The 25,513-nt window shown below is 45.6% G+C and overlaps 1 protein-coding gene across 2 annotated transcripts in view; it reads right to left on the bottom strand.

Moving 5' to 3' along the window:
- Window positions 1-1,586: 1,586 nt before the first annotated feature.
- LOC146853936 (pseudouridylate synthase 1 homolog) overlaps window positions 1,587-25,513 on the bottom strand; it is an 80,893-nt gene continuing 56,966 nt past the window's right edge. For both annotated transcript variants that reach the window (XM_085651843.1, XM_085651845.1), the window contains 2 exons: window positions 11,813-11,915; window positions 1,587-3,820 (listed from right to left, as the gene is read on the bottom strand). In XM_085651843.1, coding sequence (XP_085507969.1) covers window positions 3,159-3,820; window positions 11,813-11,915 — 765 coding nt within the window. In that variant the 3' untranslated portion in view covers window positions 1,587-3,158. The remainder of the gene's footprint in view (window positions 3,821-11,812; window positions 11,916-25,513) is intronic.

The following is a 25,513-nucleotide window of genomic DNA, read 5'->3' on the forward strand; positions in this document are numbered from 1 at the left end:
CCCTTCGATGTTTCGACCCAGAGGAGTGCATGATTTGCGATGGAGTCACTGCGGGTTTTCATTCAGCGAGCTGCCCTGACTGAGCCCTTGACTCAAGAAATAGGATTTCTTTGAATGATGCGATTCATTTCCATCACCCTTAAGAATCCAACCATTGGTGGATTACACCTTGAAGACTTAAAGTGGTATTCCATACCACCTCCACTGGCTGTTCACTCCCCCCCCCCCCCCCCCCCCCCGGCCTGAAGACCTGCCGTGACTCCATCGCAAATCACGCACTCCTCTGGGTCGAAACGTCGACGTGCCTGTACAATCCATACCCTACCCTCTTCACCTGACGCAAAAAGCAGATTAGGCAATAGGCAGATTGGAGTTTCATGTATTTAGGGACGAATGTCCACTGATTTGAATATTTTAGATACTTCTTGTACAGAACTGTATATATTTCGCTCACTTACAGCACCTTGTCACTTCCAGATGACCTAATCACTTATAAGCTACTTTTGCGTCGTTTTTCAATAATTCTTGTTTGTTTGTGACAGCCATACTATACTATGTTATGTTATGATCAAACTGAAAGAAAATAAGATGTCAATATAGTGATTTTGATTGACTCAATTCCGGTGTGTTTCCTTTCCTTCTGTACATATATTGATGCAACTGTAAAGCAATTCATGTCCTTCTATGGTTCTGCTGTTGTGGGAGTCCCATTAGCAGGTGCCCCTGTTCCTGCTTGGGCCTATGGCTCGGATATTCTACATTACATGACAGCCTCATTCATTGAGTCATTAAGACAAAGGAACCAAATATATATTTTTGCAGCATCCCCTTTGGTTTGGTGACCCCCTGATTTCCTTCATATCTAAGTCCAGCAGGAGCCGCCACATTTACGGTGATGCTACACTCTTTCAGGATGATGCCATCCGGTCTTACACAGGTATGGCTTCTTGTCCCGTGGCTCATCTTACAATCCTCGTGTGTGGTGTTCACTATGTGAGTTGAGTGTATCAGTCTCACCCAGGAGTTGATGTTACTGATGTTAAACATGTGGAAGGCAGACTTCTGAAACACTGGTACAATGCCAGACTGACAGGTGAGACAAACATTTTGAGCTCTCGAGAAGTCAGGTCCAGTTCCAGCTTGCCTGCTTACAATGCCACCTGTGGGTCTGGATAGCACTAGAATTTGGTGGCATAATGCACAGGAGGTAAATGATGGATAATGGTAATGGGGGTTGGCAAGGTGCTTAGGCGCCTGTGTGGAGCGATGCCTGCAGCTGCCTGTGGAGGCAACTGTAATGTATAGTTTATCAGAGCAGTTAAAAGGGTGTTGTGGTGAAGGGCCTTATAAGGATCAACATTGTTTCAAAGTCCCCTGCTAAATACCCATCTGCTGCAATTCATTTAACTCCAGTGGGTCGAAAGCAACAGGAAATAAAGACGAACAAACAAGTAGATGAAAGGGACTGGTAAAGGGCCTGTACCCTACTCATGTGTCCCAGGATTCATGGCACTAATAGCAAAGTCAGTTGTAAATCTGGCTCAGAATGTGAAAGCAAATTGTAGTGATGTCCCTTCTGGGCCCACTTTGGCTCTCATTTAGCTTAGCGTACTAGATGTTTTAGGCTGCTTCTTGTTGCACAGACACACATAACATTTTTGTTTTTGTGACATTATTTTAGAAATACGCTGAACATGTTGTTCTGTTATTCAATGAATCTTCTTGGAATTCAGTCTGCACATTGCATACAAGGACATTTAGAATACATAACACCATGGTGTACTGTTTTCTGCTTGGTCAGCAGCAGCTCCTAACATTTTTGACTTAACACGCTAGCACAGCTGCAGCCTTCCAACACAGCAGTGTTATCTTTTAAACTGTGCCTTGTACCTTTGTGGGCAGAGAGGAGAACTCTATCAGAGAGACCTGCCCGGTAAAGAATGCACGCCAGGTATGGGGTCCTTTGCTGATCCCAGAGATCACTAATATATCCCTTTGCTTACACAGCAGGAATGGGCCTTAACAGATAGATAATGTGCCACGGTTGGGTTGTTAATTGTTTATAGTCTGCTAGTAATGTTGATTACTTTGCTTAGTTGTATTAGTTGTATTTGTCTACTAATCACAGAACATCTGCTAAGGGCATGCATGAGTGAGATACAAAAGGTGATGATCTGTTTCAACGGTTCCCTGGGGGATGAGAGGTTCATGTTCTAAATTTACCAAAATCACCTGATACTCTGGGAAGGTTAGGAGTTCAGGTGAGGCACAGTGAGCTAGCCAGATGTGGGCTGCCAGGTACTGACGTGGTAGAGAGAGACAGTCCCTACATTCTGACATCCTGACATCCCAAGGCACAGTTCTGCTTGCCAGTAGAATCCCTTCGACAAAAAATTGTTTGCCTAATCAATACCCTGGGAAAAACTGCAACTCCTAGGAACTACACTCTTTACTAAGAAAATTAGACCACAAGAAAGACTGAAGTAATGATGTGCATGAAGGGAACTTGCGAGTCAACACAGTAGACCTAAAAGAAGAGATTGCCTGTATATGTGGAGCCAAGAAACCCTAAAACCGGAAGTGCTTCAAATTAATAGTTTGTGAGATGCTCTAATCCAAGCACAAGAACAGATGAGGTGATGGGCGTGCAACTAAAGCTTCCATACAAAAGGAGGCAGATGATAATGAAGCGAAAAAGTAAGTGGAGTACATTTAAGAGTACCAGGCATTTTCACTACCATTTCGGACAGAAGTTAACAGAGAATCCAATCACTGTTAGAAAAGAGAAATGTAGAGAAGGCTCTTTTGCTGTTAGGTGGTGCCAAAATAGTATACAGTTTACTTATTTCAAATCAACCAACTCAACGAAATGTACCAACCAGAGCGTCCCTACTGGATGTATATTTTATGGAAAAGTGCACTGTTTCCTTGAACAGAGAGCAGGAATCCACTAAAAGCGACAGTCCTTGCAATTCTCCCTGGCACAGGAAACCTTGTGCTCCCCCATTTACAGATCACACAACCTAAACCTCTTTTGTAGTGAGTTGACGCCTTATGCTGAACTCGCATTCAATGCTGAATCATTGCAAGAGTCTCAACCAACACATAAAAGAGGGGAGACATTAATGGAAAATTACACCACACCAAAATTGTACAAATCATAATTCTTCCAGGCCACAATGTGAGAGCGTCCTCAGCCACTGAGTCATAGACAGATCCTCCAGCTCCCCCTGCACAATTGCAGGCAGTATGTGATCCTTGCGGAAGGCCTGTGTCGCTGGCGCTGCATCCTCCCATGTGAGCGAAGAGTGCAGACCATCCCCACCAAAGCGCTGGTTGTACCACTTGAAATAGGTCTGCTCTAATACCAGCCCCAGCCCGGGGGCAGTCCGGATCCTCAACCTGTTCTCTGCAGCCACAGATGCAGGCAGAACGTCCTCCGGCACAGCTCCCCGGGACACTGCGAGTGCCAGACCCACCATCTTGCGGATCTGATGCAACAGGAAGCTCTGCCCTGTGAGCTCGATGGTGAGGAACTCATGGCCCCTGTCCAAGTACGGCTCCTGTAAGGTCGCCCTAAAAATGTGGCGGCACACACTGGGGTCCTCAGCAGTCTTGTGTGAGGTGAAATTGTGGTATCGGTGGGTGCCTTGATAGAAAGTGAGAATGTGGTGGAAACGATGAAAGTCCTCTCGGGATAGGCGGAAGCTGGAGTCTGGTTCAGTGCCATGGGCAAGCGCGAAGGTCGGCAGGGTGTATGAATAGGTCCTTGCCTCACACATACTCTTGGAGTTGAAACCTTGGGTGACTTGCTTCACACCTGAAATAAGCAATTAAAGTAAGAATCAGATAAATAATTGGTTACTCCCAAAATTTAGTGCTGGCAAAGGCAAACGGCAATCTTAAAGTCCACAAATAAAGAGGAAAATATTAACAGTAAAATGCAGCAAAAAGTGCACATTCCACAAGATAGGCTGCACAACTTCTCCGTGCATCCCATGTGGGGAATATTCAGCCCAAAACTCTGAACATCATGGCTAAATGTTGTAGAGACGAGGATGTGAAGGTCTAGGCGGGATGGCTTGGAGATTTATATTTATTGGGATTTAGTAAGTTGTTGATACTAAGAGCCATAAAACATATACTCAAAGATTTGTATAGAAAATACACACAATAACATAAAACTGGGCTGTACAAAACATCCTTCCACTAACATATTGAACGACACCTTAACATAATCTCTTAGAGCAGATACAACTTCTTATATTAAACGTTATATTACAGATCATTTAACTATACTTTTCTTTAAAGATATACATCTAATAAATCAATTTCTAAACAACAGTATTATTTTTAAAACTCTAAAAGGGTGACAATGGTTCCTCAAATGAGCAACAATGCTCTGACTAAAGACGCGTGCCTACACTTGTGACTTCCAGTCTTACGCCAACCTTCAGCGCTGATGGACTTTTCCAATGCTGAAGCGGCAGCTTCCAAGGTGCTGTTAAAGTGCTCAACCAAGCAATTTTTCATATAACAATAACCTCCTTGAAGTGTTTTGCACTTCCCACCACTGTGAAATCATAAAAACTGTGTACGATTTTCAGCAGAATCTTACAATGTCAAACGTGGCTTTCCAAAGATAAGGCAAAAGGTCAGACCCTCCAAGCATGTGCCTAAAATCTCCCACTTGATTTCTGCAGATCTAACAGATAATTAATTTTAGTTCAGAAGTCCTTAAAATCGTTTTCTGATGCAGATATATATATAAAAAAAAAAAAAATTAATAATGCCGTAAATGCCACTTAAGGTAATCCAGGCTTGGTCTCCATCCTCTTTCCACACATAGTTTACTTTAATAATCAGATCTCTATCCGTATCCTGAAGGCAACTGTAAAGCAATTTAAATGAATTCTTCTGATCTAGACACAGGAGCGATTTTCTTCTTTTAATTACAGCAATGAACTTTACTCAACTGTAATATACATAACGACCACAAGATGGAAGCAGAGTAAACGAAATCTAAGTGGAAGCAGAGTAAACGAAATCTAAGTGGAAGCAGAGTAAACGAAATCTAAGTGAAAGCATCAGCGGCAAAAAAATGGCAAACCTGTTCGATATATCTCCTCTATTGTAAGGATCACTGCAACCCTGTGTGAGTGCAGGGCCGGCTTTAGAGCAGTGCGGCCGCACCATGGGTGGATGAGTGGGTACACCCACGCTCCACCCATGAAACGCCTCCCTCGGGCAGAGTACCGCAAGGCAGCGATTTACGCAGTCTTGCTTTACTCTAGATTTATTAAGCTATGCAGGGCCACGCAATGTGGCCTCGCGTGACTTGATAAATTTCACTTGGGTTTTGCGACACCTTTCCGCCCTCATGCGTGGCACAAGGGTGATGCAAAACCTTGATAAATCAGGCCCCCAGTTCCTGCACGGGTGTGGAGCACAATTCAGTTTCTCTTAGATATTCATTGGGCTTGGGTGGGACGGGGCCCTTCTGAAGGGTTTGGGGGCCCCATGAAGAGTCACCCCCACAATCCCCCCGACACACACACGCACAAGGCCTGCTTTAGCACTGGTGGCACCCGGTGCGACAATCAGTTTTGGCGCCCCCATGTCCCATGACTGCCTCCTTGGATTCCCTCACTACCACCTGCAAAAGGGCCCCTCATTTTTGCTATCATAAGATATTGCTAAGCACCCCCCGAGGTCACAGTGCCCCCCCTCCACAGGTCAGCGGCCAGATTCCTATATTAACCATTAGTGCTAGACATGGTAATACTCAAAATGCTACGCCTCTCCAGGTGAGGTGTAATGAGGAGCAATATCTTTATTTCTCTTAGTCGTTTCCTCTTTCTACGTATACTGCATCCTGCAGCGCACATAGAGAGAGGAAAATGCCTCTGAGGCTTATTTTGTGCAGAAAGGTGTCCCTTCCTGCACAAAAACAATCCTGCCTACAACACAGGCCCCCGTGCACCATGACGCAAGGGTGTCTGCGTTAATACTGAGCAGCCAAAAGTGCGCCAACTCTAGAAAAGGACAGGTATGCACTGTATAATGTCACATATGGTGCATTCCCGCCCTTTCTCTCTCACGAAGCACAGCAAGGTGGCTTGCTGGTGAAACTGAAAAGATAAGTATAGGCCTGGATTTTTGCGTACGACTTAAATGGTATGACCGCCACTGAATGCAATTTTCATAAACAGCCATCAGCACACAGCCCCTCGACCAATTAGCCTTTAAAGAGAGGAACCTATTTGCAAATATGCAGCCAGCAACCAGTATGCGGTAGTCCGTGGGCAAACCAGCACCTGGACTCAACAGAGCTGCGCTTGAAGGGCTCGTGGGGCCACGGAGCATGCATCACTCAGCACGTGCATGCCAGCTCGCAACCAACAAGCAGAGCTGCCAAGTGTTTAGATTGCTTTGTGTGATGTTTCCATGGGTTCGGTGTGCATGAGTGACAATCTATTGAAATAGAGTGACACTTCGAGTGACACTTTCTTGCGAGTAAAACCAAGCAATGAAGCCCACGTAAAGAAAGAAATGTGCCACTTTTGGGCAATCACTTGAAACTACTGCAAAATGCCTTGAAAGGAAGGTCACTGGCCTCAGTGCTGCACTCACTGAGCCATTTACGGACACTGGCTGCCAATTGGACAGTGCTCCAGCCAGCCTCAACACACTGAGTGTCATTGGCTGCTCTCTGCTGAGGCCCGATAGAAGACGCAAGCTTGAGCCACGGGCTTCATCATTCTGCCCTAAGGGCTCCCGGGCACTATGCCGGTCCGAGGTCCTAATCTCGTGCCTCGAGTCGATGTTCTAATAGTAAGTGTCCGTGCCCCCGGAGTGCTGCTGTGACCGACCGGTCGATGGCAAGTGCCCACTGACTGCCGGTCTGAGTCCTGCAGTCTGTCAGCCTGACTGGACTGCAAGCCATTGATCTGAGGCTCGGTAGAGGAGGCACTCCAGAGAGGTTCATGTCAGACAGGGCCAGAGCCGCGAATGGCCACTCATCACTCAGATGTCCCTTCAGTCTCACCAAACTGCCCATGTTGCTGCTCTCTTTTCAGCTGTCACAGTCGGGCACTCGCCTTGCGACACCAGCCAGTAAGCCCGAGATAGGGACGGCTCTTGTCGTGCCGGCCGGAGGAGGTAGGTACCCTATGCCGCTGATGGTAGGTGTCAGGCTGGTCACACTGGCCTCAGCGGCACCAGTTCATCGCTCCGTCCAGGATGCCACAGAAGGTGCTTTTTGTGCTGCTGCTTGCAGAACTGAGCTCGGGGGCTGCTGGGTTGCAGGTGTGCAGGGCACTTCTTTTAACTCCGGTTTAGACCCCTTATGCACAGAGAGACCTGGCTGTTTCCCTGCTTGCGTGGGGTCTGAAAACAACAGAAGGGGGAGGATCAAAGTGAAGTTGGGTCTGTATTCCAGCTGTTTGTTTTCTGGCAAAAGACGCACAGAGAGGCTACTCCTTCCTGGTGCAAATGTGTCTTTCAAGACTTGGGAGTTAGTGCTTTGGAATATTTTTACACTTCTTACCCCTCCAGATACTCATCCCTCCCTGCCCGGCTGACTCAGTGCGCTCAGAATGTCAGAGCTGGGCAGCAAGCAGTGCAGCATGCTGGCAGTGGCTGCTTTTGTTTTTATACAATGCAGTGCCTCGTCGGTCCTTCCAGGAGCTATAATATGCGTGAATAATGCATCTTAGTGCTGTGATGCGGGCACCAGCCATAATGTGCGCTAGTTTAACCCCTAACGACTGGTACACTGCAGGGCTGAACAAGGGGTTGCTACCCCTAAAAATCCTGCTGCATCAGCCATGGAGCTGCACCAGATGGGCAGACTACAGAAGCAGGTGCAAACTGAGGAGTATCCTTGGTGCAGCCCATTCTTAAAAAGTCACAAACATACAAGGGGAGCCAAGGTTACCGTGGTGTGGCACTAGCACGCATATTCGCGTTTAACACTCTGCTCATAGATGCTCAAAACGTTAATAGAACTGAAATTGAAGCGACAGTCCAATCATTATTTGATTAGAGACTGACTTGCCTCTTTCCCTGAGCTGAGTGATGGACCACATGCCATTTACCAATGCTTTAAAGTTCTTGCTTTTTACTGAATACATGCCGACACGCAAGGAACCTTGACTTACTTGCCCTCTAAATGGAATTGCCCGTGTGGCACCTGTGTTCCTATAAATGCAATGTATATTGGAAGAGCTGTTGATGTGGACATACCTCCACTGATAGACGGGATGCTTTGATTTTAAACACCAGTCTAACCTCCATGCCAAGGGGAAAGCGAGACTGGTTAAGAAGGTAGGGGAGAAGATCTTTGTGAGGTTGGGTTTTATATCACCAGGATATTCCTATCGTAATTTTGATCGACTGTTTATAAACATCTGTGGTTTCTAAGGGCTATTTCAGTTGAATTAGAGCCCAAAGTAGCAGGCGTGGGGGTGAGAAAGTCATATGAGCCTTCGGACGCTTGGCACTCAGCGTGGGGCTCTCAAGCTCGGCTTCCATTCATTGGTTCTGCCTCTTTAGGCCCTGAGGTGAATGGGACCACCTTCTGTTTATAGACACAGCTGGCCACAACTGCCTCACACACAGCAAATTCTATTATGACGATGGGAAGGACACAGCTCAATAAATGAAGCGGTGGGAGCTCCTTGACCAGCACCACAAAGGGAAGAAGAGGCCAAAAGAGAAGTGAAAGCCAATCTCAGAGCCCTGCTGCTGATCACCATTCTGTTTTGAAACCCAACATCTGTACAATGTGACCTGAGCACATCTGGCCAGAGGAGCAGGCACCATCATGCAGGTGTAGGCAGGCAGGGAGGAGGCAGAGGTCGAGCAAAGGTCCATACAAATGTGAGAGCTCGAAGGATAGAACATAAAAAAGGCAGAATGTGGCATGTGTAAAGGGATAAGAAGAGGGTTCAAGGCGCCTGCAGGATGCAGAACTATCTGCACTGACTGACGTCAGCAGTATTGCAGCATCACTTCTAGCTACTGCAATCTTGCATTCCACACGTTATTGTGAAAAATGCAAAGGGCACTTCCACAAAGTGGCCAAATATGCCACCTCTGCAATGATTTCACACTTCCGAGTCCAAGAATTGAAATCAAAGGCAAAATATAAAACAGAGATGGCTTGTGGACTTAACTAGCTGCTGCACCAGACACATGGCCATAGGCCAGGCCAATCACAGAAGTCCAAGGTGCAGCTGTATTAACCTAGCTTGCAGACTCTGATGTTCAAAATCATAATGTTTGCTATCACAAAATAGATATTTCCTATGTACGAAACCCATTTTAGGGTGAGGTAACCTTTTACAGACTTCTAAAACAGGTTTGCCAAATGTTTGCTTATTCGCAATGTAGAAAGTATGTGTTGTGGCATCCCTTCTAATTTGCGAGTCGATACTATAGGTATATTCGGTGTGCTACCGGAATTCTGGTTGCAAACCATTGAAATGTTACAGACTCCCAAGTTGGGATGGTAACATATTTGCAAAAAGGGAAGTAGTCCCCTTTGATCATTTTCCCCTTTGTAAATGTGGGTAAATGTTTCAGGGGCAGTGGTTCAGAGGACCACTGTCAACTCTCTATGTAACTTTATTAAAATATATATATTTAAAGACAGTATTATATATCAATATTGATAATGGTGATAGGCTGCACAATTATGCACTATTTTGCACTTTTTCAGCACTGGCACTTTATTACATGTAATGTTTTTATCTGTCAGCAAATAGGACTTTTATTATGTAAATTAGGAACTTCAGGCGTTGTAATGGACTACAAATGCACTATGAGTTATATGGTCACTTAGAAAGTACTGTATGGTATCTGTGACAATGAGTTTCATGGTACCTGTCAATGAGTATAGTTATGGCAATGAAGATATGCTATTTTATAGTATTTCATGCTAATAATTGGAGACCCCTGAGGTGATTATTTTTATATGATAATCCAAAGAACCACAGTATTTCTTTCATGTCTATTGCTGGTCAGTTATGTTCTCATGAGAAATCCTATTGGTTACTGCACTATTTAATGATCCTAACTGTCCAGCGCGTCATGTGATCAAGACCGCTGTAGCGCGGTCAAAACACGTCAGGCAGGGCACTCGCTATTTTTATTTCAGGAATGCACTAATTTGGCAACAAAAGCACAGCATTAACAATCCACGACGTGGTCTGTACCTGTTTTGTTGCTGAGGGAGAAGGCGACACAAAGATTTTGATTATTTTATTTATTTATTTTTTAAACAGCCCTGTTTTCTTTAAGGATGTTGACTTTATTCAAATTAGTCACACACATGGTAGTCCTTGCAGGCCAGTATCCCAATGATTTTCACCAATATGAGCGAGTCGCAATTTGTATAGTCAATAGCCTGGCTGTAGGGAAGAAATTTTAAGTAAACACCCCTGCTTCTACTGTATCAATCGGAATGCTGCTCAAATTTTGAACGACCCTTTATTTTTTCAGCAATCAAAAAACGTGGATGAGCAGTCCAGAGGAGGACACCTGTCAATGCTACTCATGATTTTGTTGTGTCATCTTCACAATAATTTGTATACTGTATGTGCTTTAGATAACATTTCATTTAATCTAATAATATGAAGTTAAAGTTGTGTACTAATAAGTTTAGGCCATCAACCTAGGACCCATAACACAAAAAACACCATCAAACACTGCGAGTTGCAAAAAAACAGTGAGTGGGTCATGAAATTGCCCAATAACGAGGCTAGAGCAGATGATTTCGTATTGTAAGTAGAACTATTGAGAAAGATAACTACGAGAATTAATTCTAGCTATTTTTGAGCAACAGGCCTTAGAAGAATATGGAACGCACGCTATTGAGAAAACGGATCCACATTTTCTTGGATGTCATACTCTCCTCCAACCACACGATGGCGCGAGAAACCTACAAACCCATTTAAGTTTAAGTCAATGATGCAGTGGTTGACAGCAAAGAACAGATAAAGAATACAATGTGCCGAGGGGTGCGGCACATTGGAGAGACTTAGCAAAAGACCACAGGGTGGCAGACAGGGTCTTCAAGCCACCATTTTACTAATAAATTGCAAAGAAAGGATTGTAGAATATCTCCAAAGGAGTGACGTGAGGAATATTACATTACAGATTGCTACAGGATGCTCAGGTCGAAAACATCTGGTTCTGGTGATCAGGGGTTCGGAGCGATGCCTGCGGCCTGATTTGGTATAAACGCTACTGCTCGGTTAAAGGAGCTGACGCGTTTTTTTGTGAAAAGAAGATGCCATTCTGGAGTTGAATGCAGGGGGCGAGAATTAAGGCACACGGAAATCCCATATACAATAAGTACACAGGGGCTAGAGGTAGCTAGCTAAACCTGCTCTACCTACACCTAGCAAATCTGCTTCAATCTCCAGATTACAAACCCGTGAATTAATAACCTTTAAAATGGGTAACAAAAACGCATGCAGTTCTTTTTTTCACATTTGTAAAGCGCGAACATGTAAGGGTATCACGGCCCCCGGGGAGATTACATGAGCTATTGCCCAGAGTCACATGACGCTGAGCTAAGCTCGAACCGTGAACCCCGTGGTCGGAGTCAACTGCTCTAGCCGCTGCGCCACACCTCTCCCCTTAGCAGGAGCATAATTAAGAAATGCAGCTCCATAAATTGTCGTCATTACTCCAACATGTTTTCAAGAGAATGTCACTTTACCCTAAGTAAAATGGGTTAATCCTGGATGCAGCACCCCCCCCCTTTTCCCCCCCATGCCACACACGACCCCCGGTTTCATACCTAGTATGCGGATGTCAGCAGGGAGGTGGGTGTTGATCCTCTCCATCAGGTCATCGGACTTGAAGAGCCGAACAGAGACCAGCTGCCCCAATGCGGAGACGCCCTGGAGAGAAATGGGTCAAATTAAGGCTCAGGCACCATGCTATCAGGTGGAACTTTAACTCGGCAGTCAACTCTTTTAGTTTCTTCTGCTACATACCCATGCTTTCCATTCCTTCACTCTCCATTCCCTCAATTTGTGTTCTCTCCATTATCCAACAGTTCTCCTAGAAAGCTACCCCATCCGCAATGAGATCCTTTAACCAGCCTCCGGTACCCCATCCTCTCTGAGATCCTTTAACCAGCCTCCTGTACCCCATCCGCTCTGAGATCCTTTAACCAGCCTCCTGTACCCCATCCGCTCTGAGATCCTTTAACCAGCCTCCTGTACCCCATCCGCTGAGATCCTTTAACCAGCCTCCTGTACCCCATCCGCTCTGAGATCCTTTAACCAGCCTCCTGTACCCCATCCTCTCTGAGATCCTTTAACCAGCCTCCTGTACCCCATCCGCTCTGAGATCCTTTAACCAGCCTCCTGTACCCCATCCGCTCTGAGATCATTTAACCAGCCTCCTGTACCCCATCCGCTGAGATCCTTTAACCAGCCTCCTGTACCCCATCCGCTCTGAGATCCTTTAACCAGCCTCCTGTACCCCATCCGCTCTGAGATCATTTAACCAGCCTCCTGTACCCCATCCGCTGAGATCCTTTAACCAGCCTCCTGTACCCCATCCGCTCTGAGATCCTTTAACCAGCCTCCTGTACCCCATCCGCTCTGAGATCCTTTAACCAGCCTCCTGTACCCCATCCGCTCTGAGATCCTTTAACCAGCCTCCTGTACCCCATCTGCTCTGATATCATTTAACCAGCCTCCTGTACCCTATCCGCTCTGAGATCCTTTAATCAGCCTCCTGTAGCCCATCCGCTGAGAGAAATGGGTCAAATTAAGGCTCAGGCACCATGCTATCAGGTGGAACTTTAACTCGGCAGTCAACTCTTTTAGTTTCTTCTGCTACATACCCATGCTTTCCATTCCTTCACTCTCCATTCCCTCAATTTGTGTTCTCTCCATTATCCAACAGTTCTCCTAGAAAGCTACCCCATCCGCAATGAGATCCTTTAACCAGCCTCCTGTACCCCATCCTCTCTGAGATCCTTTAACCAGCCTCCTGTACCCCATCCGCTCTGAGATCCTTTAACCAGCCTCCTGTACCCCATCCGCTCTGAGATCCTTTAACCAGCCTCCTGTACCCCATCCGCTGAGATCCTTTAACCAGCCTCCTGTACCCCATCCGCTCTGAGATCCTTTAACCAGCCTCCTGTATCCCATCCTCTCTGAGATCCTTTAACCAGCCTCCTGTACCCCATCCGCTCTGAGATCCTTTAACCAGCCTCCTGTACCCCATCTGCTCTGAGATCATTTAACCAGCCTCCTGTACCCCATCCGCTGAGATCCTTTAACCAGCCTCCTGTACCCCATCCGCTCTGAGATCCTTTAACCAGCCTCCTGTACCCCATCCGCTCTGAGATCATTTAACCAGCCTCCTGTACCCCATCCGCTGAGATCCTTTAACCAGCCTCCTGTACCCCATCCGCTCTGAGATCCTTTAACCAGCCTCCTGTACCCCATCCGCTCTGAGATCCTTTAACCAGCCTCCTGTACCCCATCTGCTCTGAGATCATTTAACCAGCCTCCTGTACCCCATCTGCTGAGATCCTTTAACCAGCCTCCTGTACCCCATCCGCTCTGAGATCCTTTAACCAGCCTCCTGTACCCCATCCGCTCTGAGATCCTTTAACCAGCCTCCTGTACCCCATCTGCTCTGATATCATTTAACCAGCCTCCTGTACCCTATCCGCTCTGAGATCCTTTAATCAGCCTCCTGTAGCCCATCCGCTGAGAGAAATGGGTCAAATTAAGGCTCAGGCACCATGCTATCAGGTGGAACTTTAACTCGGCAGTCAACTCTTTTAGTTTCTTCTGCTACATACCCATGCTTTCCATTCCTTCACTCTCCATTCCCTCAATTTGTGTTCTCTCCATTATCCAACAGTTCTCCTAGAAAGCTACCCCATCCGCAATGAGATCCTTTAACCAGCCTCCTGTACCCCATCCTCTCTGAGATCCTTTAACCAGCCTCCTGTACCCCATCCGCTCTGAGATCCTTTAACCAGCCTCCTGTACCCCATCCGCTCTGAGATCCTTTAACCAGCCTCCTGTACCCCATCCGCTCTGAGATCCTTTAACCAGCCTCCTGTACCCCATCTGCTCTGATATCATTTAACCAGCCTCCTGTACCCTATCCGCTCTGAGATCCTTTAATCAGCCTCCTTCATCCCATCCAGTCAACAAGTATCTTATGCAAACTATACTCCAATGAAGCAGTCCCACTTCCATGCTGGCTCTCCTGCACCAATCTAATCACCCACAGAAGCAGCGCGGTCACGTTGACCCTTGCACCTTCTCCCCATGATTCTAGGGAATGGGGTGTTGCAGTCGCAGAGTGCACAGTTTGGGTTATAAATGAGTGTCTGATCCAGCAGGGGGGCCAGGCCCACCCAAGGGATCCCAAAGGCCCGCTCAAGAACCAGGCTCTGCTATTTAAGCTTCATGTTTGCTTAATTTCAACACAGTGGCCTACGGCTTAATTTGTCTGCCTAATCACTTCAAGCCCATCTTTAAGGGCTACGAAGAAGTCCATGATAAAGCGGGGTTCAAACACTGACTTTGAAAAAATATATATATTTTTAAATGCCTTTGATAGAGCGTTCATGAGTGATCCAAACGTACATCCGCGAGAACGAAATGTATCCAACATAAAAACAATAAACATTCTCTGCCCTTCCACTCCCTACACACTATGCTATGGACACCTCTTTCCCCAGAATAATCACACATAGTTTCTGCGAGTTCTGCGTCCTCCTTGGTACCACGTCCTCCCTCGTTCCTTATCTCAGCGTTGCAGTGTCACCAAGACACTACTGTAGCGCTGGTAACCTAGGTGGGCAATTCTCCTCGAATCCCCCACCCCCATATCGATAATACTCCACTCCACGTCACTCTGGGTGTCATCTTGGATTCGCTTTCTGTTTCCAGAGTTTAGCAATTACCATTCGTGCTCCGAGTAGTAATTGAAAAGTTAATCTCTGTTTGCCGAGGATGCCACCTTATCATCTCAAAGGTCGCGTGCCCAAAATCATCACATCTGAGTCTTCTGGTATAGGGCGTTCTATGATCTTTTCAGGCTGCCAAGACTTCCTTCTGAAATCTTTGCATCTTGAATAATTCCCATCACACATGTATGGGTGTGCCCACATGCCCACAATCGCTACGTGTGTTTGCAACAGTATGGGCAAGCATCCTATAACGTTTAACTGGTGTTAGATACCACCCCTTCATGAGTGTTTCTGTGTTCCTGTTTTATTTCCTATGTATTGTCTGTATGTTTTAAACATTTATAAGGTTGGCTCATGCAATAATGTGAGCGGAGCCAGTTTTCTGTAAAAGAATGTATATGCAGAACACTTTTATGAAAGGGGAAGTTGGAGCTGAGCAGGAATGAGACAAGCTGCTCAGGGCAGTCATGGAAATCAATCAATCAATCAGGGGTTTTATGAAGCGCCCTACTCACCCATGAGGGTCCCAAGGCGCTGGATCATCCGAGTGGTTGAAGCCCATTGGGATAGAGTGACAACCTGATCAATTAATCGACACATTTCTGGGGAGGGGTAGAATATTTTAGTAAAAAGATGGCACCATCTACTGGTCCACCTTGGTATAGCTATCTTCTAAATAAAAGAAGTGTGAACAGCGAGTGATACGCTTACGAGTATGTTGTGGCATTTTTAACTTGACATACAAAATAGTAGCGTTTTTCACACATTAAAACTTGGGTGCAGATCATTATTAAAGCGATTGACAGGCTTTAAGCCACAGTATAGGATGGAATTCTCCTGCACTGTCAGTAATCGCCACATTTACAAAAGGACAGTGGAAGTTACTGGTGCAGCTTGTGAAATCCGGGCATTTTTAGTGATTAGCACACATGAAAGGCAACACAAGTCATCGTATACAAGTTAACCCCTTCGCCGCGGCGGGAATTCCGCCGCGGCGCTGTGGGGGGGGGGGTTTGGGGGCACTGCGGTGGCGCCGTGTTCATGACGGAACCACTCCGTCATGAGTCACAGTTGAGCTGTGCTCATGACAGAGTGGCTCCGTCATGACTCCGCCCACGGCGCTAATCGCCCGCACAGGCGGGGAATTAGCGCCACGTGGGCGGAGCGGCCGCCAACGGCCGCAGCATGACGGAACCACTCCGTCATGAGCACACGGCACCCGTGGCTCATGACGGAGTGGTTCCGTCATGAGCAGGGAAGGGGTTAATGGTGCACAGCTTAAAGCACAGTATTATTGGAGCAGCTGCTTTAAATGGGGCAGTAATAACATTAGTGCATACACTGTACTGGTTGTATCAGTTCCGCCAATGGTTTTACCTAATCCAGGTGATCCTGCAACTCCATGCGAGGAGTGGATTGATGGTTTTAAAATCTTTATGTTGGCTACTGGCAAGTAAAGAACAGCTGACGATAAAGGGGTCAAAAAAGATCATGTGTGAGGTGTGGCAGTATGAGTCATTGGGCACATGATAAGTCATGTCCTGCACGCAATGTTACATGCAAGAAATTTGTGAGTGACACGAGGTATGGTGACTCAGAGAATGAAGATGGGTATGATGATAACATTTTGTGCATTATTGAGGTCGATGGGGAAGAATACAATGAAGAAGTACTTTGGTCAGTCACTGATTATGATAAAGAGAGACGCTTGGGAGTAAGGGACCCTAAGAGTGTTATTTAAATTGATGGGAATCCTTTCCATATGTTGGTGGAGCTCGATATACCATTATTTCAGAGGAAGATTTTAGGAAGTTTGAGATGTTTAAAGCCCAGCAATTGTGCAAACCAGATGTAAAACTTAAATCATATGGTGGTAAATGCTTAGAAAATGTGGGATTTTTTAGTGCTGAAATTGTGTGTAAGAACAAAATAATTTCAGGAAAAGTGTATGTTGGAAAGAAAGGCGTACCCTTATTTGGTTCGATTCGCCAAACAGCCAAGGGAATGCGGTTACATACTGGCGCCAAGGAACAGATGGTTTTAGCGGGGACTACTGCACAAGAAGGAAGTATAATACCAATGTTTCAAGAGAAATTTGGGCAGTTAAAATGCTTTAAACATCAAATTGTACTACGTAAAGGTTGTAATCAAAAAGTTCATAAGGTACATAGATTACCATTGGCTGACAGGGGTGATATTAAAGCTGAATTAAACAAATTGATTGATGCAGTTATTATTGAGGAAATTGAATCATCCGCGTGGTTGGCGTCCAATGTGGTAGTGCAAAAACGTGATCACTCCATCAGAATGTGCATTGAGTTGAGAGATTTCCACCATGTCATATGGATTGACAGACACCCGCTGCAAAACATCAATGAGATGAATGCCACCACTGGAAAGAACAAATGGTTTTTAACAATTGCCCTATCATCTGCTTACCACCAGATTGAATTGCACAGTGACTACAAACACCTAACATCTTTTGTTACACCTTTGGGGCCATATCATTTTAAGTTTATGCCGTTTGGGTTAGCCTTTGAGGCTTCATAGTTTCAGAGGTTAATGCAAAAAATGTTTGTTTTCAGGATGACATATTGATATGTGGGGAAGATGAGAAAGATGACAGTAAACTAAAAAATTTCCTGGAAAAGTTAAAAAGCAGTGGTCTCGGGGTGAAATCGAAAAAGTGCCAAAATTAAGGTCAATAGCGTGACTTATCTGGAACACACTATTGATGTCAATGGGATAAGACCTCATGAAAAACTGGTAGATAGTATTGTTAAAAGTATGGGACCTAGCAACAAGAATGATGTGAAGTCATTTTTAGGTGTAATCGAATTTAATGCCAAATGTATACAAATAATGTCAAACAAGACCAAGCCAATCAGGAGTTGACTCAAGAAACATTCCAAATTTGAATGGTGTGAAGGGTGTCTAAAGAGATTTGACATCAGGTTGGAAATTACAAATACACCCCATTAAGGTAGTTTTGGTAGGTCCTGCAAGACTCTACTTTCCACTGGTGCCAATGCATATGGATTAGGAGCAGTCCCTTCAAAAATTCAGGAAGGTGAAGAAATTATAATGGCTTATGCTCTTGCATGCTATCTGAAATGGAACAACGCCATTCAGTGATCGAAGGGGAAGCATTAGCTCTTTTTTGGGCAGCCAGATACTATAGAACTTATTTCTGGAACATACATTTTGAAATTAGATCGGATCATAAGCCGTTAATAAATGTTTTTTGAACAAAGGGTTCGAGCATATTGTCACCTAGAATTGCAAGATGGTTGGTCAATCTGGAAGAATTACATTTTGTGATGCAATTTTTTCCAGGTTTGAGAAATATTTTAGCTGATGCTCTATCTAGGAACAAAGCATGCAACTTTTCTGGGGACGATTTGCAGTAATTTTGGTTGGGTTTCAGACTTAGAATGTTTTGATGAAGAATCCATCACAATGAAAGTATGAGCATTCCTTATCGGATCGGTGTTTTGGTGGCAGCCCTCTGGATAGTATGTGTTTGCATTTGTAGATACATAAGAGCTTCCTACACTATCCTACCCCTATGAACTGTCTTTAACTGAACTAGATTGGCTTCTTCCTGTGACAGGTGCCCCCTACTCTAGACTGCATACTCACCTCCAAAGAGAGGAGATTTCTGGTTTTTCACATAGACATGAACCTTGCACCAGTCTGCCAAAGACCAGTTATATCCTAGACCCCACCTTTGTATGGACTGAAACTCTCTACACTCGACTGCAGAGAGGTATTTTTTGTTTTTGTTTATTGCACACATGTATCCTTTGGTTCATGGTGCGGACTCCTCTTAATTACAATTTGAAAAAGCTTACAGAAGTAAAAGAGAATAGATTCCTTGCTCATGGAACAAACAGTACAGCATTCAATGATGTGGAAGCTAAAATAGAAAAACTTCACTCAACTTTATGGAAGATTTACAAGAAATGGTTGAGGCATAACAGAAAAAAACACTATCACCAACATTTGTTATTTTCATTCAAATTAGGTGGTCCAAGAAAGGCAGCCATTACACCTTCCCCCTTAACTGAGAAAACCTCAAGACACATCTTTGCATGACCCAGCATTCTAATTAAAGTTGTTCTTTTCTCTCAAATGTAAAATCAAACCGAATACAGTCTCCAGAAGTATCACGATGATCCACAATCTGAATCAATGACCCATCCTTTACTCACGAATACAATTCCAAACATGATTTTCATTTGTAGCCAAAGCCTATCGCTATATATTGACATATCGCTAGCATAATGTTTTGAGATGAGAAAAACTGTAAGTAGAGTTCTGGGGCACACTTGGATGTCCACCCAACTTCATGTTTCTTCCAAGCAGGAGAACCACCAGCAAATTATATTTAGGAAAGCAGAGAGTAAGAGCAGGGAAATATCTCTGCACTCGATCATTAAGACAGGGGGGAGCAGTGCTGTGCGACAAGCGATGAATTAAGCAAAATAAATTGCATGCTTTTGAGGTAAGTAGCCAACGCAGACCACTAATATAATGAGATGATTGATCAATTTTGTTTGGCTATGGTTTGACCATCGTGGTAGCATTATAAACATGAGTGAGGCTCCAGATCAAATGGAACATGAAACACAACACTTCAAGAATACAAAACTCAACTTATAAAGTGGTTTTCTGAACTGTTTTGAGAAACATCATCGTCGTAGGCACCTTTGAAAAAAAACATAAAATCCTTTTGAATATTTATCAAAAATTTAATAGAAAATGTTGGGATGATTAAAGCCTGGATGGGAATGGCACTCACTAGATGCGGTAAGTATTTAGTGGTGTGAATCACAATATGGTGCTCAGGGAAGAGGCAATCATCCAACACCTCACAAATCAGATCAACATGTTGTAAATTGAAACTACGATGTGATTAAGCATTTACTAAAGACATGAATTCTCCTCCCATAGAACATGTCTCTTTCGTTATGTTGACTGAAGTTTGGACTCCATTTTGTATTGTCATGTCTCCACGTGCTCAACACGAGAAGAGTCCTATCTTCGTGTTAGTTGCTCTTGTAATCTGCCTAGTAACAGTCTATAAATAGTTCCTTTGTCCGCCTGGCGCATGCCCAGGCTTGACCACCATCTGTTATCAGTTAGCCCTTGCTTGACCATGTTTTCGCGGGCTCAAGGAGTATGTCAGCTCCGCCCACATATTGATCTTGTATCGAAAATGTCCATAAAAGGTAACATTCCTTGCCTCATGCTGTATCCACCCACTTATGAGCCCCTCTGTTGTGTATAAAAGGGGACTGTGTACGCAAGTTCTTTGTGCTACTCTATGCAATACTGAAGGGTATTGTATGGATTGTAGGACCACCCTTAAGGGTTAATAAACCTTGTCTTTGTACTTTGCAGTTTCCGTGCCAACTTCCTTATAGATTCCATTGCAGGAGAGCGAACCCTTGTGTCCTGCGGGCCTAGCTGGGGCCTGTATTCATCAATTGGCGCCCGTCACGTGGGGCTCATCGGCGACTCGGATGCTCGAAGGATTGGTCGCGACGAAGGTGAGGAATTTGGCCGGGGATGTGATCACTGCCAGAGGCATTTTAGTCCTGGCATCCCGAGGTTTTTCTTCCTTCCCTTCCGAGCTGACCATCTGGGTGGCGCCGGTCCTCGACTGAGACCTCGTCTGTCGGTCCTGCCGTGACAGCCGTTTGGGCGAATTTTGGAGCTTGGCAGTTAGAATCTGGACTCTTGATTGGTAAGAACCGTTGTACGGTACTTGCTCCGAGTTTTTGAAGCCTGGTTTGGCTATTTGAGTTTGATTTGTGATGACCGGTCATATCTTGTATTGATTATTGTGAGAATATATGCGTTGCAACACATATAGGCAGGTAATGTGGAGATATTTCTCCGGAACTGTGTAACTTTGAACGGCACAACGTTTAAGTGCCATTTTTTTGATAATACTGCATATTCTGCATTATTTTTGAGCATGCCTGCTTTTAGCGCACTCCGTAAGTGGTGCTGCTGCTTTGGAAACCGGTTAAACCTCGAGGAATCTGCTCCAGCTCCCCCAGAAGGGTCTCCTAATAGGGATATGTATGTGAAGCATGGTCTTTCTTCCATAATGTACAGCACAGTATGGAGGAAATATACCAGAAAGGATCCTGAGTTACGGTGGCCGTTGTATGGGTCGTTTGATATGCGTAAGATTGAGTATGTGGAACAGTGTATGTGTAAACGGCGTGCTCGTCAAGACATGTTTGAATGTGTGCGATTGTGGGTGAAGGAAGTGCGTGAGCGAGAGAAACGTGAGAAAGCGCTGTTTGATAAAGAGCAACGGAAGAATGATCATGCAAGAGCACAGGAAGCAAAGCGTCGGGAGGAGAAAGAACAGACGGAGAGGCAAGAGAAAGAGCGTAGGTTGCAAGTCTCGGGTCAATATGCTGTTCGTCAGTCACTTTATCCTGTCCTTGATAATCATGACGATGATTTTTATTTATTAGATCGTTCTCCGCCTCCTTATGTCGGCGCGTCTGCCCCGAGGCCACAAGATTCTGGATCGGGCAAGGTAGACACGCGGTCCATGTTATCGGCTGAGCGAATGGGTGAGCTTCGGCAAGTTTCCTATCATGCACTTAAGGGCAAGTTATCCCTTGCTGAGTTGTTGGATTCTTGGGAGTTGTGGCAGGATAGAGAAAGGTTGTATTTTTTAGGACACTTTTCTGATGAAGTGATTGCTGCTTTCCGGAAATATTCCAGTGTCTTTGAACCGGACGATGTGGTATTAGATGCTAAAGCATTGCGTAATGGTGTTTTCTCTCCCTCTAAGGCGCCTGATGCGGTTCGGCGACTGTTTGCGTTGCGGGATGCGGCGAAAGACCTTAAAGAGAAAGCACGCCAACAACTCGAGGAGGAGAAGCGGTCGGCTTCGCGTACCGGAGATGGCCATTCATCCACCTCTCAATCAGATAAGAGCGAGCTAGTGCATGCTAAACCAATGCGAGAGGCGGCGCCTTTGTATGTTCCTCCTAAAGGAACGGGGACTAGCTCGGATATTACCTCCGCCGATGCTAAGGGATATTTTGTGTATAATTGGGTTTATACTCCCTGGCACAGGGCTGACGTCATGGCGTTAAAGAATGCGTTGCCTGATCCCCGCAAGAATCCAGCGGCCTTTTACGAAGAAGTCGAGGGGGCCTTGAATTCTTGTACTATGACCTTAGCAGATATAGATTTGTTCTTTGGGCTTATTCTACCACCAGATATGTGGCGATCTGTGCGGAAGGTGGACGATGTTGCCGCTTTTAAGGCTCGGTGGTCTGAGCTTGAGGATGAGGATAGGGAGAGAAAGCCCGCGCAGAAACCACCTCAGATTATCTTAGATCTCCCTGCTGCTATTCTGGCTAAGTTGAAGACAATCATTCCCCCTAAAAAGATTGACTGGAATATGCTAGCCTCGTGCAAACAGAAAGTCGATGAATCAGTTGCAGATTTCTTTACGCGCTTTGAGGAGACGTTTCATGATTTTAGTGGTCAGTCACTTACGGATGATACGGGTCGACACCTCTTTGCTGATAAATATGTGGCGAATTTATTACCGGCGATCGCAGCCCGCCTAAAAGCGAGTGAAAGTTCTTGGTCTACTGCGACCCCGACAGCCCTCCTGACTATAGCTCAGTACTATGAGCGCCAGGAGCAAGAAGCGAAGGGGCAGGAGGAGAAGAAATCGAAGGATTTAAAAACGAAGGTGATGTTAGCACAAGTATACGGTCCGCCCCGACGGGGTGTAAATAGAGGTAGGGGAGGAGTTTATGGTCCTCCCTCGGGCCGATCTGATTTGAACAGGAATCAATGTGCGTATTGTAAGCAATCGGGACACTGGGCCAGAGATTGCCCAGCGTTGCATGCTTCGCGTCAGGGACACAATCAGGGTGGCCCGAGAGGTAGAGGGGGTTTCTCGAATTTTAGAGGGAATTCTAATGATCACGCTCGTTTTGACCCTGCCGGGCAGCAACGAGATAGGCCTAATGTTTTCGATCGACAAAACCAGTATCAAGTGTCGGGGACTGACTGTTCTGGGTACCATGATTCTCAGCATGCATAGGAATGCGTTGGATGGGGGTTAGAATCAGTTGAGGTGCCGGTTGATCAGAAGGGTCCTTACGTATCAGCTGAGGTTTTGGGTTCTACTGATCAGTTCCTAGTGGATACAGGAGCGACTCGTAGTGCGCTGTCTAAACAATTGGTTCCGAGGGCTCCCCCATCTGGCTTAATGGTTACATCGGTAGGGTTTGATGGTACACTCTCCCGAAGCCCTCTTTCGCGGCCCCTCACATTTCAGGTTGATTCTTTTTCTGCACCCTGTCCGTTTCTGCTTGCCCCGAACACGCCGGACAATATTATGGGCCTTGATATGTTGAAGCACTTCAGAGCTACGATCCGCTGCTCCCCTGCTGGAGTGCGGGTGATATTAAACGACAATTACCCCCTGTCTGGACGGATGTGTGTGGTTGCAGAAGATGCTGTGTTAGCTACCCTCCCTTGCGCTTTGTGGGCCACCTCGGATACTGATGTGGGACAGATGGTGATTCCGCCTGTTCACATTAGTGTCCAGGAGGGGGCGGTGTTACCACGCCTTCCACAGTATCGTATTTCGCAGGAGGGGGAAGAGGCTCTTATACAGATTGTGCAGGATTTGATTAAGGTGGGAGTAGTGGAAGAAGTTCCCTATAACGTCTGTAATAGCCCGATTCTACCCATTTTGAAAAAGGATACGGATGCCAAAGTCTATCGGTTTATCATTGATTTGAGAGAAGTAAACAAGATCGTGATACCTCAGTACCCAGTGGTTTCTGATATCACGACGTTGCTTACTTTGGTCCCGCCTACGGCGACCACGTTTTCAGTTATTGATTTGAAAAATGCCTTCTTTTCAATTCCTATTCATCCCGATAGTCGATACCTCTTTGGTTTCACTCTCAATAATAGGTCTTACCGATTTTGTAGAATCCCTCAGGGCTACACAGAAAGCCCTAGCATTTACAGTCAAGCTTTGAAAAGACAATTGGACTCCTTTGTTCTGCCTGAGGGTGTCGCCCTCATTCAATATGTCGATGACATCTTGCTGGCGGCCGACACTCCGGAGTTGTGTGAAACGAGTACGTTGTCTTTGCTTTCCTTTTTGGCATCCCACAATCACAAAGTATCTCGGAAAAAGTTGCAATTCTGTAGACCAAAGGTGACTTATCTGGGTCACCTTTTGTCTAAGGAGGGGCGTGCACTCACACCAGATCGTGTCCAAGTAATTCTGGACACGCCGACGCCGTCCACGCAGAAGGACGTGCGTGCATTTTTGGGTCTCGTGTCGTTTTGTAGGCAATGGATACTAGGGTTTTCACACATAGCTAAGCCATTGTTAGCCCTTTTGACAAAAGACACACCTATCCCGCTTCCTTGGACGAATGAGTGTGACACTGCCTTTCAGAAATTGCGACAGGCCCTCTGTTCAGCACCAGTGTTAGGGACTCCTGATTATACCAAACCTTTTTCGCTGTATGTGCATGAGAAAGATGGATGTGCATTATCAGTTTTAGTACAGATGCACGGCGACAAGCAGCGCCCTTGTGCATATTTTTCGGCTGTACTTGATCCTGTTGCCCGAGCATTGCCTGGTTGTTTTCGCTCGGTTGCGGCAACAGCTGTGTCAATACGCCAAAGCGAGGGAATTGTGTTATCTCATAAGCTGTTGGTATTAGTCCCCCATGCTGTTGACGCCTTGCTTAATCAGACAAAGACGCAGCATTTGACCAGTGCCCGTTTAACGGGATATGAGCTGACGCTTTTGGCTCCTCATATTACGTTAAAGAGGTGCGTGACGTTAAATCCGGCCACATTGTTGTCATACCCCGAGACTCAGTCTGAGGCACGGAAAGCACATGATTGTATCCTTGTGACTGAGGAACAAACAAAGGGTCGTATTGATCTCCAGGATACGCCCTTCTCAGATGTAGATGGAGAACTGTGGGTGGACGGGTCATGCCTGAAGCTACCAGATGGTACGACTTCAGCAGCGTATGCAATTACCACATTGCAAACAATAGTGGAGACAGCACGCATACCACAGAAATCAGCTCAAGCAGCGGAACTGATAGCATTAACACGAGCATGTGAGCTCAGTACAGGATTGTGTGTGAATGTTTATACAGATAGCCGCTATGCCTTCGGAGTAGCGCACGATTTCGGCCTGCTCTGGAAGGAGAGAGGGTTTTTAACGTCACATGGAGTACAAATAATGCATGGGGAGTTAGTTCATAATCTTTTAACTGCATTGACATATCCAAAGAAAATTGCCATCATTAAATGTAGCGCCCATAGGAAGGTAGTCGATAAAGTTGGAGAAGGGAATGCGTTAGCAGACCGGGTGGCACGGGAGACTGCGATGCAGCCCGGTGCTACTGCCATGTATGTAGTGAAGTCGCAAGTAGAAAGATGGCACGATGCGAAGGAAGAAGTGCGAGAAATACAGAGGACCGCTTCTGATAAAGAACG

Source organism: Triturus cristatus, chromosome 4_1, assembly GCF_964204655.1.
Source record: "Triturus cristatus chromosome 4_1, aTriCri1.1, whole genome shotgun sequence".
In the NCBI taxonomy this organism is placed as follows: Eukaryota; Metazoa; Chordata; class Amphibia; order Caudata; family Salamandridae; genus Triturus; species Triturus cristatus.